General features: G+C 32.2%; 1 protein-coding gene across 1 annotated transcript in view; it reads right to left on the reverse strand.

The window, feature by feature from the left end:
- Positions 1 to 3: 3 nt before the first annotated feature.
- LOC108373346 (large neutral amino acids transporter small subunit 1-like) overlaps positions 4 to 15,782 on the reverse strand; it is a gene marked incomplete at its 3' end in the record, with an annotated part of 29,992 nt that continues 14,213 nt past the window's right edge. Inside the window, exons 3-6 of the mRNA XM_017629222.1 lie at positions 12,431 to 12,626; positions 6,543 to 6,645; positions 5,944 to 6,211; positions 4 to 158 (exon numbers count right to left, since the gene is read on the reverse strand). Coding sequence (XP_017484711.1) covers positions 4 to 158; positions 5,944 to 6,211; positions 6,543 to 6,645; positions 12,431 to 12,626 — 722 coding nt within the window. The remainder of the gene's footprint in view (positions 159 to 5,943; positions 6,212 to 6,542; positions 6,646 to 12,430; positions 12,627 to 15,782) is intronic.

Here is a 15,782-nt window from a genome sequence, read left to right on the forward strand (position 1 = left end):
AGGCGAGTGGTCCGAAAACGCGATTACCGAATGTGACTGCGACTGCTAGTGAACTGAGCATTTCGGTTTTTGACACCACCACAAAGTAAGCCAAATTCACCAGTACATAAATGCCGGTGACCAGCGGCATGGCGATCCAAATGGCACGTGGAAGATTTCTGGTGAGGAAAAGTAGAAAATATAGTAAACAAAATTCAATACTTTTATCACTAAGTTCATGTATAAAGGACACTATTTTATTTAAATTATGAGAGACTCGGAGTTTTTCCTTCCGCTCAAGTGTTTTCAGGCTTATAATAATAATATTTTAGTGCCTAGACTTTTGCTAGATGTTAGGTCGAGCTTCTCTTCCGATCTGTGCCGTGCGCCTCGATGTTGTCACATAAAGGGGAGGGACCTATCGTTTTACGCCGACTCCAAACGGCAAGATGGTTTTAAAAATAAGCAGAGAATATGACTGACTGACTGACTCACAACTAACCTGAATAGACGCCCGACTCTATGCATTCTGATGAGCGAAGGCATGCGCTCCCTAGATTACATTCGTTTAATATTAAGAGTAGGGATCAGTAAATCTCTTCTAAAAGACCTCTATTTGGATAGGTCTTATTTAAACCACGTATCATTAAGGAACCTCGCGTGGTCCTTTGGCTATTTGAACGCTATTTAGGTCAAGTGCTTTTAAATTCGGTCATCCTAGGCTGACATAGAGATAGATTTGTAGTTGGCTAAATGCACGGATGTGTCAGAACAAGAGACACTTCGACCTGAAAGATATTTTGTATCTCTAAAGAAGTGCACAACCCCATATGACCAAGAAACGCTCGGCTTCCCTAAAGAATCCGCCATGGTATTCAAATTCCTTATTTCTGATGGCTTTGTCTAGTCAAGGCTTAGAGAAGTGCGCTCCTGCACTTAAGACGTCCCATACATTTGCAGGGTAGTGCAGAGAAACAAAAAGCAGAACTACCAAAATTTGCTAATCGAAACCTAATCAGAGGTGGAACTGTGCAGGATATTATAGAATTAGCCGATGGATCAGGAGCATCTACAACGCACTTAAAACTAGGACTCTTTAAGGAACGAGCAACGAAAGTACAAAATCACGGCTGTCTATCGGTTCTGCCAAATTGCAAGGTCCCACCCTGAAGAGATAGCTGAGGACTGCCTCATCGAGTGTTCGACCCGTGCAAGAGTAAGGCTGCACAAAAAGGCTTGGTCAAACATTCCTGCATACTGCCACCTTTTTAGAATGCGGCCGCCTCTGCTTATACATAAGTAAATTTAACGATATTCCTTAAAACCGCTAACCATTTTCAAACGGGCTAAGTATTTTGCTTATTGCCTAACAACAGAGTGGCAAACCATTCTAGCCAACCCACCCTTAAAAAATTTTTTTTCTTAAAAATTAAATTTTTTTATTGCCACGAATATTGCCTGCCTCAGCCTTCGTCACGATTATACGGAAGTATGTATGTTTCATTTGAATAGGCATTCATCTTCCGACGCATATATTTTATCTGGTACATTTCATTGGCAGTCAGTCACTTAGCCACACGCTTCTGCAAAATATTCAATGAGCCCTCATGAATTGCAAATCATCTCTGCTCAACAAGTGTCAAGCGCATATTCTACATATGTACGTATATGTATTTACATACATATGTAAGTACGAGTACAAACATATTAATTAGGACTGGGACTATCCATATATTCGGATACCCGGTTAATATCCGCTCTATTTTGTTATCCGGATATCTAATACGGAGTTGCAAAATAAATAACACAACACTAACACACATGTGATTGTTTTTATTTATTTTTTTATTGTATGTATTGTAATATATTTAATTTAGTCATTTAATTTAAATTAATTTTATTTGTCACTTTGTTTGATTTTATTATATTTTATTTTTTCCCCATTTAATTTAATTTAATTTAATTTAATTTGATTTAATTTAATTTGATTTAATTTAATTTAATTTAATTTAATTTAATTTTACTTTATTTTATTTTATTTTATTTTATTTTATTTTATTTTATTTTATTTTATTTTATTTTATTTTATTTTATTTTATTTTATTTTATTTTATTTTATTTNTTTATTTTATTTTATTTTATTTTATTTTATTTTATTTTAATTTATTTTATTTTATTTTATTTTATTTTATTTTATTTTACTTAATTAATTTAATGCAATTTATTTAAATTTGAATTAAATTTATTTTATTTTACTTTATTGAATTTGTAGTCGTTTTCTGTTCATTTCGGGACACGGAAAATTGTACGAGACCGCACACTCGACAAAATTTACGTTTCTCTGCTAGCTGGTGGGTATGTGTCTTTGAATGTTTGTATATGTGTATGCACATTATTCTTTTATACCTCTTTTACAATCAACTGGTGGTTCTTAAACAGCCCTGACAAAGACAAATGAATGAAAGTGAACAAACATACAAAACCACTTGAATTTCCAATACAAAATACATGACCTTCATGCACAGTTAAACGTTTTCTTCTAGGAACACACAGACTTTTGCTAAATGGCATATGTATGTACATATATATTAGGGTGCTTCTTAAAATACCAACATTTATATTTTCTATGAATTATCCCTTTATTTTGTTCCTCATACAAAATAAAGACATCCACGAAAGTTGCATAATTTTAAAATATTTTTTAAAGTATTTAAATTTAACATTGCATTATTGAGAATTATTCATATAAATTCTTAGCTAGCGCCAAATGGATTCATTCTGCAATACTAAGCTCCAAAGACTGGGGTAGTGCCCACTAAAAATTATTTTAAAATTTTGATATTTTCGTGGTTGTCTTTATTTAATACCTAGCACAAAATAAAGAGATGCCCCATTCAAAATTTAGATATTAACATTTTTTATGGACCACCCTAATACGTATGTTTGTCTCTTACATTCGCATTTAAATACACATCGCAATATTGCTTCTAAGGATTCCACTTTTATACGCAATAAAGCCACTTCAACGTGATTCAATATCTATAGAAAAAAGTTGCAAAGGATACTCGTACATATATAAAATACAAACAGGATAAGAATTCGCAAAGGACGCTTTTAAGGATACGAGTTTTACTCGAATGACGCAAGCAGTAAATTTACGTTACTTGAGAAAATTAAAGTCAAATGATACATACATACATACATAAGCTTTAAATACATAAAGTGCGTACACAACACTTTATTATTTTTAATGAATGATTCCATGGAATTGACATTAGGTTAGTCTTAAAAAAAAAGACAAATTGTAGGAAAATTTGCAATTAAGAGTAAGTGAAATTCTTCTGGAAATGGAAAAAGTTTTTTGAGGAATTTAGATGCGTAACAAAAGTCTTTCGCAAGACAATTGTCAATTCTGGTAACTAAATATCTTGAAAGACACTTTCGAATTAAAAGATCTGCTAACGAGGAGGTCTTGGCAATTTGTGTATCAAAAATTAAAATAAACAAAAAAATAAATACATATACATTAGGGTGCCAATCGAAAATACTTTTTTTTTGGGAAATTTAGAGACTCTACCCCCTAATTTTATTCGTTTTTATGAGAAATATTATTGCCTATTTTTATAAATTTTTTAAAGGTCATTTAGAGGCCGCGACCTGTTGATTTAGGTCAGAAACTACGAATTAGTAGATTTATGAGTTTTTGAATGACTATTTTTGATTCGATTTCAAAGATCGAATATGATCTGAGAATAGAATATATAGGCCTTTAAATGGTATATAATAGTCGATTGTCGGACTTGGCTTGTTGGGATTTTTATAGAATAAATTAAAAAAAAAAAACATATTTCTCTTAATTTTTTAAATTTTGACCATCGATAGTTTCCACAATTTGAAAATATGTAGTACTATCAGAAATTAAATTTATTTTTAAATAAACTGATAGTTCATTTATTGCAATCGCATAAAAACCGCCGAAGTTCGGCGGCTTTTCTTAAATACGGCCTTGAATTTATTTGTGTGTATGTGCCGGAATTTCAAATTTTTTTTGAGCGGTGTGGCTAAGGAATTCATCAATATTTATTAAAAAATTTATCTAGACTATCGCTCTTTAGCAAAAAAGTGGTTTTCAAAGAAATTTTAGGAAAATGGGGATGGCACCGCCCACTTACATATATCATATAAGTGTATCTCAAAAACGACTCGACCCATCTCAACCAAATTTGGTGAACACATTGCGCTTAGGCTTCTTAACCGCCACATTGAAAATTTTTGAAATTATACACCATTTTAAAGGCCTATATATCCTATTCTCAGATCATATTCGATTTTTGAAATCGAACAAAAATTAGTTATTCAAAGACTCATAAATGTACAAAATCCTATTTTCTGACCTAAATCGACAGGTCGCGACCCCTAAATAACCTTTAAAAAATCTATAAAAATAGGCAATAATATTTCTCATAAAAACGAATAAAATTAGGGGGTAGGGTCTTGAAACTTCCAAAAAAACCATTTTTGATGGGCACCCTAATATACATATGCACCTATATATTATTTTTAAAACAAAAAAACAGTTCAAAAAAAATTAACTGAGAAATACATAAATTAATTAACAAAGAAGAAATAAAAAAATAAATCTCTCGCAGGCAGCAAGATTTTCCTTCTTGGGGATTGGGCAAAATCGTTGATATTCCTATCTACAGGCATGTTTTCATCACACCAAGCATACGGTCGACTACGAAGGCTCTTGTCTTATAGCTTGGTCGAGTAAGAGGGACGTCATTTTCGTTCAAAGTTTCTCAAGTGTACTCTAGACGTATTTTATTAGATTTCGATCTTCGTCACTATAGAAAGTTGCGGTATAGAAACCATTTGATTGTAACCTTATTTTCTGACACATTTGCGATTTCGCGCTTACATCTATCTGCCTGTAGTTTCTTCATATTGAATTTACGTTTCTCCTTCCTCCTCTTTCTCCCAGTATAGCTCAACGGTCGCTTGCTATTGGGTTTTATGCTGCAATTTCCCTGCGGCAGGGGCTTTGCTCGGTTCAAACCAACCATTTTTTACGCAGCTATACGACGAGAAAATGGATAATGGATTCCCACTGCTGATTTATTTATAACAGCGTGGTGCTGGTTTAAGCCGGATTATGAGCCGGTATCGGAATTTCCTGGCTGCAAACTGTGACTGCAGCTTCGCGGCGTCGATCTTTCTAGTAGCGTTATGGATGTTTTTATACTTCGTTGCTAGATACCTGGGCCAAATATGATTTATTTGTCAACCCTGGCCTTAAGGACGTAAATATCTCCAAGGTGCTCAGAAAAATGCTCTTATATCCCATTGTACTTCTCCTCCGTCGGGCGTGCATACAAACTAGGTTGTTGTTTTTATATTTAACCCTTTGGCTGATTCGTATGAACCTGAAGGGAAGGTATCGGAATCACCATAAATCCCACACCAGCTTTGTGCGTCGCACCATCTTATGGCAGCTGTAATAGATGTTGCACGCTGTAAATTTGTTTGCAACCATGACTCATCCATTATTTCTATACTGTCAGTCTTGCATTTGTCTACGATATCAAGCTGTGGCATGGTGGCATTTTTCCCTGTAGAGCTGGATATCCGTAAATCGTAAAGTCATACGAAATTGTTCAGCAGTGCGCAGGTTCGTAAAATCAGGTTTGAATGTACCACTAAATTTTCTGTAAAGCTAAAGTTAATGGCTCCTTAACGGGTAGCACAGATATGCATTTCCCTTTGTTGGTAGTATTCCAGCGACCTACGGTTCTAATCCTGAAGTGTGGCATTTAGCTTACCTTTAGATTCCTCCCCTATTTGACAGACTTTGTATTCCACGTTTTTGCGACACACCCAACAATTTCGAAAATTTTTACAACTAGCAGCCCTTTTCTTACCATTTAATGCTATAAATAGTCCAGTTATAGTTCATATACTCACTTGTATGGATCCTGCAGCTCTTCGGTCACAAAGTTCAAATAATTCCAGCCGCCAAATGCAAAGAGACCCGAATAGAAAGCAAATCCGATATTAGCCGCATCATAATTACCCTCCCAGGCATTTTCGAAATTCTCAAAGCGACCCAACATCAAATAGTATAGGCCTGCCAAAATAATCATAATTAGCGCCAAGAGTTTGCCAGCAGTGAAAATGTCCTGAACTTTCATCGACCATTTGACAGATAAACAATTAATGGCAGTGAGCAAACCTAAAAGTATGTATGTAAATAAATACGAGTAATGAGAAATTGATTTATTTGCAATTTTTTTTAGTAAGTATTAAATTACAATTGCAAATACGTAATATAGTAAACCGCAAATGATTTATTTACGCTGACAAGTATGTAAAATGAGTGACGGGTTATCAAAGATAATATTTACAAATGCAAAAAAAAAAATTATAAATATTATAGATATACCTGTAGGTATATCTGTGTATTCGCTGATGTCTTGCATTCCATAATTAGTTAAGTAAAATATTGCATTTCTTTGTCAGCATAAAAAAATTCATTTACGCTGTGCTTCTGCCAATTTACTTACACAAACAAACTGCCGCTAAAATTTTTACGGCTGAATCGGGTGGGGAACAGTCTTCGAAGAATGGTTTTGCCGCATATTGTGCGAAAGTCAAAGCGACGATTGTCTAGAAAAAAATAAAAATTTAGAACTTAGTGGAGCAATTAAAAAATTACAATATATGTATGTTTGTATGTACCTATGTATATTAGGGTGCCCCTCGAAATTTTTTTTTTTGAAATTTCAAGACCCTACCCCCTTATTTTATTCGTTTTTATGAGAAATATTACTGTCTATTTTTATGGATTTTTTAAAGGTCATTTGGGGGTTGCGTCCTGTCGATTTAGGTCAGACAACTCTATTTTGTAGATTTATCAGTTTTAGAATGACTATTTTTGATTTGATTTGAAATATCGATGATCCGAGAAGAGGATATATAAGGGTATATAATAATCTATTGTCGGACTTAGCTTGTCGATCTTTTACCAAGCTTTTATTAGTGGTAAGTTAAAAAAAAAGAAAAATCGACTCCGTACCACCTAATATTTGTACTATGTTCTTAATATGAAACAAATCGGACCACAGATATGGATTTTCCAAATATCTGGACTCCTGCGCCACCTATCGGGCAATATATTTGTGGAGTTATTGTTTTTCATGAGTAATATGCATTCCAATAATGAACCATATCCGACCATAAATAAGGGGTTTTTAAATATATCGACACCTGTGCCACCTAGCGGATTAATTCATCATTCATATTGAATTGTCATCGGGTTCTGAGCTATGTATAAAGATTTATTAAAAAAATGCTTGTAAAAATGAAACATTTCTTGGTAAATATTTTGGTGACTCGCGCCAGATATAATTTAATATCCTTTGAACTATAAGAGGCTTCAACCTAGAAAAAATTTAATTTTTTAGATAAAATTGTAGCGGAATTTATATATATTCTTTGATCCATTCCATTAATTGTTGCTTTTTTTAACATATAAATTAAAATACTAATTTTACGCAGTTATCTAGCAAATATTTCAGCTATTAAACAAAACAACCATTTCTGTACGATTACTAGAACCAAATATATTGAATTTCTAATATGGCTCATTTCGGTAAATAATCGTAATTCATATCTCTGAAGATAGCAATTTTTCCTAACACAGGTGTCTACTAAATTTTCGATAAATAGCCAAGAAAAAGTTGTGGAGTTGAGTATTTTCAAGAAGTGAAAGTTGTTTTAAAATCTGTACGATGATGATAAAATCTCTCAGATGATGGAAGAGTTTAAACTTAATAGATCTAGGGAGAGTTTCGAAAAACAAAAATTATTTTAGAACTAAATTTAAATATTTCTCGGAAATAGTTTGGCGAAAGTCATAAATTATAATACATTTTTATAATTTCGCTGGAAACCTCGCAATATTTTTTGCTGAGGCACCCTAATGTACGTACATCTGTATTATGGTTTTTATTCGATTTCAACGCCGTTTATTGCGCGTAATTAAATATAAATTTGTAGAATTAATTGAGCTATCGTGCATACACACACATACATACATATGTACGTATGTACGTAATTAAGTTTTTGTAGATGCATTTGTAAACAAAACAATAAACGCGTACTATTTTCAAAAGGGTATTAACTTCAAATTTGTTTAGGTACGAAAAATGTTCACAGTTTATATAAAATGCATTTCTAATTTGAATTGTTAATAGAAACAAGTAATTTTTAGCAAAAAACCGACTTAAAAAAATATATATATATATATTTATTTCATGATCCAATGATCGGATCTAAACCAGATTAGTATGGGGCACTTCCTTTCCGATGCAAAAAAAAATTATCGAAATCGGTTGACGTAGTCCAAAGTTATGCGGTAACCTCCTCCTTTTTTGGAAGTCGGTTAAAAACAAGGTGCATTATGCCAAACAAAAAAATAATTTTAGGGGAAGATAATTGCGATTTTTGTTAGAAAAGCCATTATCGTAATATTTATGGGTGAAAATTAACAAATTTATAGTTTGTATGTATATGTATACGAAATTATTTCCTCACAAATAGGTTCTTTTTCATGAAGAAAAAATGCTTACATTATGTCTATGTCTATTTTATAAAAGTTTTGGTAAAATCAAATTTCAAGTTTTATTATTTAAATGTTGATATGTTCGTTAAAATAGTTATTTTGCTAATAAAAGTTGTTTTGGTAGATAGTTAAATTTTGATCGAAGTAAGTTAAGAAAAAAATTGTTTGAACACTCTGAACATTGATTGACTTTGTCGAGCCTACGATATTGACCGAAAATTCAATTCATATTTCGCAAAGACTTTTTAAAAATTCGTCCTTTATAGTATGATTGGTACGCTCCTAGAAGCAGTATTTCCTATTTGCTGACAACTGTGCAATTTCGAGTTAATGCACTTTCGAAATACGTGTAAGATATTAGTAATGAGAAAAATAATTAAATGCATTCAAACTGTTTATTTATATTTTTGTTGTAAATATTTTTTTCTTTTACTAAATATTAAAGTGGTGAATAAAATCATAAATTACTATATAGATACACATGTATGTATGTACATATATATATATTTACACTTGTGGCCACGCAAACCTTACCACCGCTTAAAAAAATTAGGTAGAGCTTTATATACTTGTATTAATAAAAATAATATTTTTTTTTAATATAGTTCACACTGCAACAAAACTAAATAAACAAAATCTTAAAACTTTTTATAAAACTTAGAAAATTTATAAAATTTTCATGAAAATTTTAAACTTTTTAATCAAAATTTTAAACTTTTTAATCAAAATTTGGAGTATGTAATTGAATGGCCTATTTAATTTTAGTAAAGTAATGTGCCAGAAACCTTATCACCACTTAAACAAAAAATGGGGTAAACTTTTTAAATTATTAAAAAAAAGTTATTAAATATTTTTTTTTTAATATACATAGCTCAATCTGTAACAAAAAACTTTAAATTTTGTACCAAATTTATAAAATTCATTAAAATCTCAAACTTATTTATAAATGATTAAAGAAAAATTGATTATGCCGTTTAGTAGCCCAGTTAATTTTAGTATAATAAAGTGCAAGTTTTCAGTAGCTCAAAACCTTACTATCACTCAAAAAAAATTAAATATAAAAGTTTAAGACTTTGTACAAAACTTAAAAATGTTTATTAAATTTTTATGAAAATTTCAAACTTTTTAATCAAAATTTTTCGGAAAATTTCAAGTATGCACTTCAATAGCCTATTTAAGTTTAGTTAATGAAGTGCAAGTTTTAAGTTGTTCAAAACCTTACCTCCAAAATATATATAGAATTTTGTAAATTAATATTTTTTTTGTTTAATATACATATAAAAACTTAAAATTGTGCATAAAATTTAGAAAAATTCATCAAAATCTGAGTTTCAAATAAAAATGTTTAGGAAAAAATCTCGTATTCAGTTTAAAAGCCCATTTAATTTTAGTACAATAAAGTGCAAGTTTGAAGTGGTTGAGCATTTTTTCCATATAGAAAGCAAGGACAAACATACACAAGACCGTTGGCAAAAAAAAAGTACCCGAAAATTTTGTAAAAATTTTTAAAGTTGATGAATTTTTCCAACTGTTGTATGAAGTTTAAATCTTTTATTTTTATAGTTTTTGTTTATTTTTTTTATTAATTTTCACAAACTAAGGCTAATTTTTTAAGTGGTGGTTACGTTTGTCTGACCGCAAGTGTATGCTTGTATGCACAATGTAATCTTCATATTTACATTTAATGATTAATGCGACTACACACATACATATATTGACATTCAATGTATCCGTCAAATTGATATGCATTATTGGTCTAGCGAACTTACTAAACTTGACCTACTCCACTGCAAAAGTAAAAGGAAGCTGTAAAGTAACGTTTATTTGTGTTTTCGAAAGTAAAAGGTTAAAGTAAGATAATTAGATAGATAGGTATTTAGATAACGCTGTCCAACACTGGTTACTCAACACGAACAAACGCTATATATTAGGAAAGATAATGTCTCCCTGGACCTACTTTGCCGAAGAGAGGGTTAAAGTTTTAACATTTTGGCGAAAAGTGGAATCAGTTTGTCGAGAATATTATGTATAAAACAACTTAAATAATAATTTCTGACCGACTTCCAAAAAAGGAGGAGATCATCAGTTCGACGGAATATATTTTTTTTTGTATGTATGTTACCGCATAACTTTGGACCACATCAACCGATTTCGATAATTCTTTTTGCAACGAAAGGTAGTGTCTCAGAGGTGGTGCCATACTAATTTGGTTTAGATCCGATCATTGAATCATGAAATATATAGATATATATATTTTTTTTAAGTCGGTTTTTTTTGCTAAAAATTACTTGTTTTGCAGAAGATTTTAAACCTCTATCTCTTACCCTAAAGGGCTTTTTAAGTCCCTATTTTAAAGGAGTTCCATGTTATATAATTAAAAGTGACAGATAGAGAGGTGTAGTTTCTACAAAAATGTTAAGCAAAAATTCTATTATACAGAAAGTGCTACTGAAAATGAAAAAGTTATCCGAATAAACTTAAATGCGCTTAAGGTCTTCATCCCTATTCGGGGTACTGTCGTTATAAATGTATGTGGGTCCAAATCCAAAAATACAAAGATCTACAGTGGTGGCCACATAATTACGAACAAGTTGTGACCATTAATTTTTTTTTTTATTTAGTTTTAACTTTTTTAATATATTTTTTTACCACAACGAAAACCAAGTTTAAAACCTTGTAAAAGATTTAAAGAAATTCGCCAAATTCCAAAAAATGCTCATTAAAATTTCAAACTTTCTATTAAGAGTTTCTAGAAAAAACTTGCGTATGCAATTTTCGAATAATATTGTGCAAGTTTCAAATGGCTAAGAATTTGCGTTGATTTTGACGTTGATTTCTTTTGCTGACAGAATTTGCAAAAATCAACGTTAAAAATTTCCAAAAATCAAAGGTAAGCTACTTAAAACTTTATTATTATTCTAGTATAATGAGCTATAAAATTGCATTCGAAGACTTTTTTTTTATAAAAATGCAGATTAAAAACTTGAAATTTTGATGAAACTCTCCAATTTTGCTAATTCTTGCACAAATTTTGAATGCGAACCTACCTATATCAGAATATGGTTCAAAAGACGGCCTATCTCAACTGAAAATATGTTGAGATATGTTCGTTTTTAAACCGAATTGTGAAATAAAGCATTGTTCAATCAAATTCCGAGAGGGGGCGTTCTTCAACCAAATTCTGAAATAGGGCGTTCTTGAAAAGTTTGCGAACAGGCTGCCGCTCTAGGACGATCTTCCACTCAGCCGCCGATATATATGTATGTACATCATTTTGTTAATATTAAAATTTGTTGTGATTTTTCTTTACCTTATCATTTACATATACATAGATATGTGCATCTATGTACATTAGGGTGCATCACTTTCCATAAAAAAAAACGGTAGTGTCTGTCCATTGGAATTATACCTATAATCTATCACATTTTATGACTTCCGCCAAAATATTTCGGGGAAAAAATTAATATTGCGCGAGCTGGACACATTTGAAGATACATCCAACCGAGTGTGGTCCTCGGTTTAGTCATAAGCAAGGCTAGTCTTTAAATTTTTTCTTTTCCAAAAATTACCTCATATTATAGAAGAGTTTAAGCTGAAAACGTGTGCATAAAAAGGTTTAAAAATTTTACCAATGGAGTCAAAATACATATTTAAATTTTTGGAGGTACATATTTTCAGCTCGGTCTAGCACGTAAATCTTCTAATTCCAGTGAAAAACACGCAACTTTTTTTTTGATGAGTCACCCTAATACATATATGTATGTATATAAATACTATTTATATGCTCATATCTTACATTTCGATAATAAATATATATGTACAACTTACCTGCGTTGTTGGTCTAATGATTAACAAAGCTATCCATAGTCTCAGAAAACCGACTAGCGGTCCAAATGCCACCAACAGATATGCATAATCGCCACCCGAACGCGTGATGCTCGTACCCAATTCAGCATAGCACAGCGCACCGATCGTCGAGAGTATGCCGCAGGCAGCCCAAATGACCAAAGACGAACCCACAGATCTTTAAAATAGAAGCAAAAAATCAGAAATAGCTACAAAAGCAAAAGCAACAATTTAAAAATGTTTAACACACAATTATTGCGGCTAGACGCGACCAATGCAAAGTACATAAATGATACGTATACGCACGGGTATTCCCCGAAATATTTGATTTTAGTTGCAAAGAATTAATGAAAACTCTGCTGCACTTGCATAACTTACTAGCTGCATATATGTACACTACATTTACTTTAAATTACACGCTTTTTTGATGAAAGTGTAGCTTGAAATTCTTACATATGTATGTATGCATGTATGTATGTATGTAACTGGCAGTTTGTGTGATTGCGAATGAGTTCTTCGAAGCCAGTTATGGATTTGACTGTTTTATGTTTTTCGCCGTTTTTTGTTTGGAAATTGCAAACTTGTTTGAATATCTACTCAATACAAGAATTTTCATTTGTAGTAGTAACTTAATTTTGCAATCGTTTTTCGGAAATTCTGTCTGTTTTGGAGGGTTTAAAGACCTTTAAATTGAAAATGATTGAATAATAATTTAATTTAAGTATGCAAACTTCCAAGTCTCAGATTCTCATTTATTATCAATTAAATCTTTGGAAATTTCCTGCGTATGTATGTACATATATATATAGTTATTTACTGTAAACCTTAAGTATAATAACCATAAATTGGGTAAGTTTTTTTTTTTTTTTTTTTTAGCAAATTCGTCGTATTGTTGAATTGCCACTGAGAAAGGGAGGATAAATTTTTCTTTACGAAATTGATTAAATAAGTGTTTCAATATTTTTATACACATATACAAATGGAAGTACATACTTATATGTTTATGTACATATGTATGTGCCTACATAATAGCAATTGAGTCAATTAATGAAATTTCAAACGAGCGTTGATTTATAGCCCATTTATAAGATTATGAAGGTACGCGAGCGGACTATGGAATTTTCACATACTTTTTGCTATGAAAAATAAAACGCATTGGTGCAGTGAATTGTAGTCTTGGGCCAACTATTGAAAGGGAATAGGACTGAAATCAACTAAAACCTTGGAATAGTTGAAGAATATTATATGTACATATGTATAATACATATCTACGTACATACAAATGCTAGTTAATATCCGTTAATTTTTTATCTGACATATTTTTTTCGGTATTTTATTTTTTTATCCGGATATCCGTTATATTTTCTTTGTCAGATATCCGGTTAATATCCGTTTAATTTTCTATCCGTATATCCGGTTAACATTCGTTCTAATTGATATTCGTATAATTGGTTAATATTCGTTATTTTATTTTCCGAATATCCATTCATTTTTCTAACCGGTTAGTATCAGCTCATTTTGTTTCGGATTTTTTAATCAGCTATTCGGAGAGTACGGACATTCAAAAAATGTGGATTAAACTCCCCGCCCTAGTTGAAAGCCAATTCCACTATTTACACACTAGCCATTTGCGCTACACACACTTGCACTTGCAAGTTCTTAGAAACATTCAGTTTTTTATCGCTTGGATCTCACAGTCTACCTTTAGGTTGGTTTCGAGCGGCTTCTTCCCTACCAGCTTCCAATTAAGAAGATTTCGGAGTGGTGTAGTATTTCGAAAGGAAGCTATTTTAATAAGTGCATAGGGTCACCAAGTTTAGCGGTATTTGCTATAGGAACCTTCATTTTTCGTTAAGCTCGCAGGAATGAACTAAAAAACCATGGACATTTGTATGAAACACATCATTTAAGGTGCGTCTACGTAAGTTAAAGCTAATCCTTTGATATCAGCTGGCAGAATGAAGTCACATGCGGGTGAAAAGGTTACACAGAATGTCCTTGGGGAGATTATTTCAAAGTAACCGAATCAAGGTATATCGAGGGCTTCGGCTCTTCTTTACCGTCGGCTCTTCTTTACCGTAGGCTTTTTGGTCCTCGTTGTTGGACAGCAGGATAGATAGATAGATAGTTATTCAGTTGATGAATGCACTGCGACCAGGAGATCTATTGTGCCCTTGGATAGAAGTTGACTTGGATCAGTGTTACCAGCAGTTTGCGAAATTTACGGGATTTTTCGGGATTTTATGAATAAAAGGGCGAATGGGACTTTCTGTCGAAAAACGGGATTTTTTGTATACCATACCAAGCAAGAAAATTTAGTAATTGATAAATAAGAACAAGTAAAGAAGTATAAGTTCGGTCGAGTTTGGTAGAAATTGATGAATAAGTTACCGAGATACAAATTTGTGGTCATAATGGGCCACGCCCATTATCCAAAAGTGCATAATAATCTAATTTTGTGCTAAGTGGTTATGTAACTATCGATTTTGAGTCAATTAGCTTCAGTAGTTAGGGATTTATCGCAATTTTCGTCTTTCTGTAAATTACCGTTATATGGGAGGTAGGCGTGGTTATTGCCCGATTTCACAGATTTTCAACAGATTTCTTAGCTAGGCCTTAAGCAAGGCTCGTACCGAGTTTGGGAAGGATTGGTGAAGCGGCTACTAAGATACAGCATTTCATCTTTAGTGGGCGGGGTCAGGCCGTTCTATGATCCATATCAGCGGAATTTCATTCACTTTACATGAATTGTTATAGCAAATTTATTAGTTATACAAAAAGTAATTTGAGAAAAATAAGATGTTGAAGTTAGAAACGTATGGAGAACTCGTGAAGTTGTGTATTCTTCTAAACCTATTTTCGCAATATGGCAAACTCCTAATTGATTTTAGACCCATGGTTTCTTCGGCAAAGTTGCTTAGAATTACAAGCCGAAATCTCTTATGCTGAATGTGGGTTTTACATCTAGAAGGAATCAGAATGAGCTTAGAATATGTGTGAATGATCTTTGTCGCTTTTGCGATTCGACCCCGGACATTATGAGCAAATTATCTCTATCTCCCTCTTCATAACTTCTTCTAACTTTCTGTGGAATTTAGGCTTAAAAGAAGTGATGTGAAGAATAGAGGGCACAATTGATATCTAGGTCGCGATGTATTGTGCTACATATTAAAATCAATCTATACTCCTTTGTTTTTGGAAAAGGTGTACCAGTTAAATTTTTCATAAAAGTATGTTCCATTATGGTGGCCAGAAAGTTGCCGTTATCGATGCTCTGACGTAAAACATGCCACCCATATAACGTGGACGGGAACTAAAATATTAGCACAGATTA

The sequence above is a fragment of the Rhagoletis zephyria genome, unplaced genomic scaffold (genome assembly GCF_001687245.7).
Source record: "Rhagoletis zephyria isolate East Lansing unplaced genomic scaffold, Rhagoletis_zephyria_1.1 Rzeph_scaffold_06620, whole genome shotgun sequence".
Lineage (NCBI taxonomy): Eukaryota > Metazoa > Arthropoda > Insecta > Diptera > Tephritidae > Rhagoletis > Rhagoletis zephyria.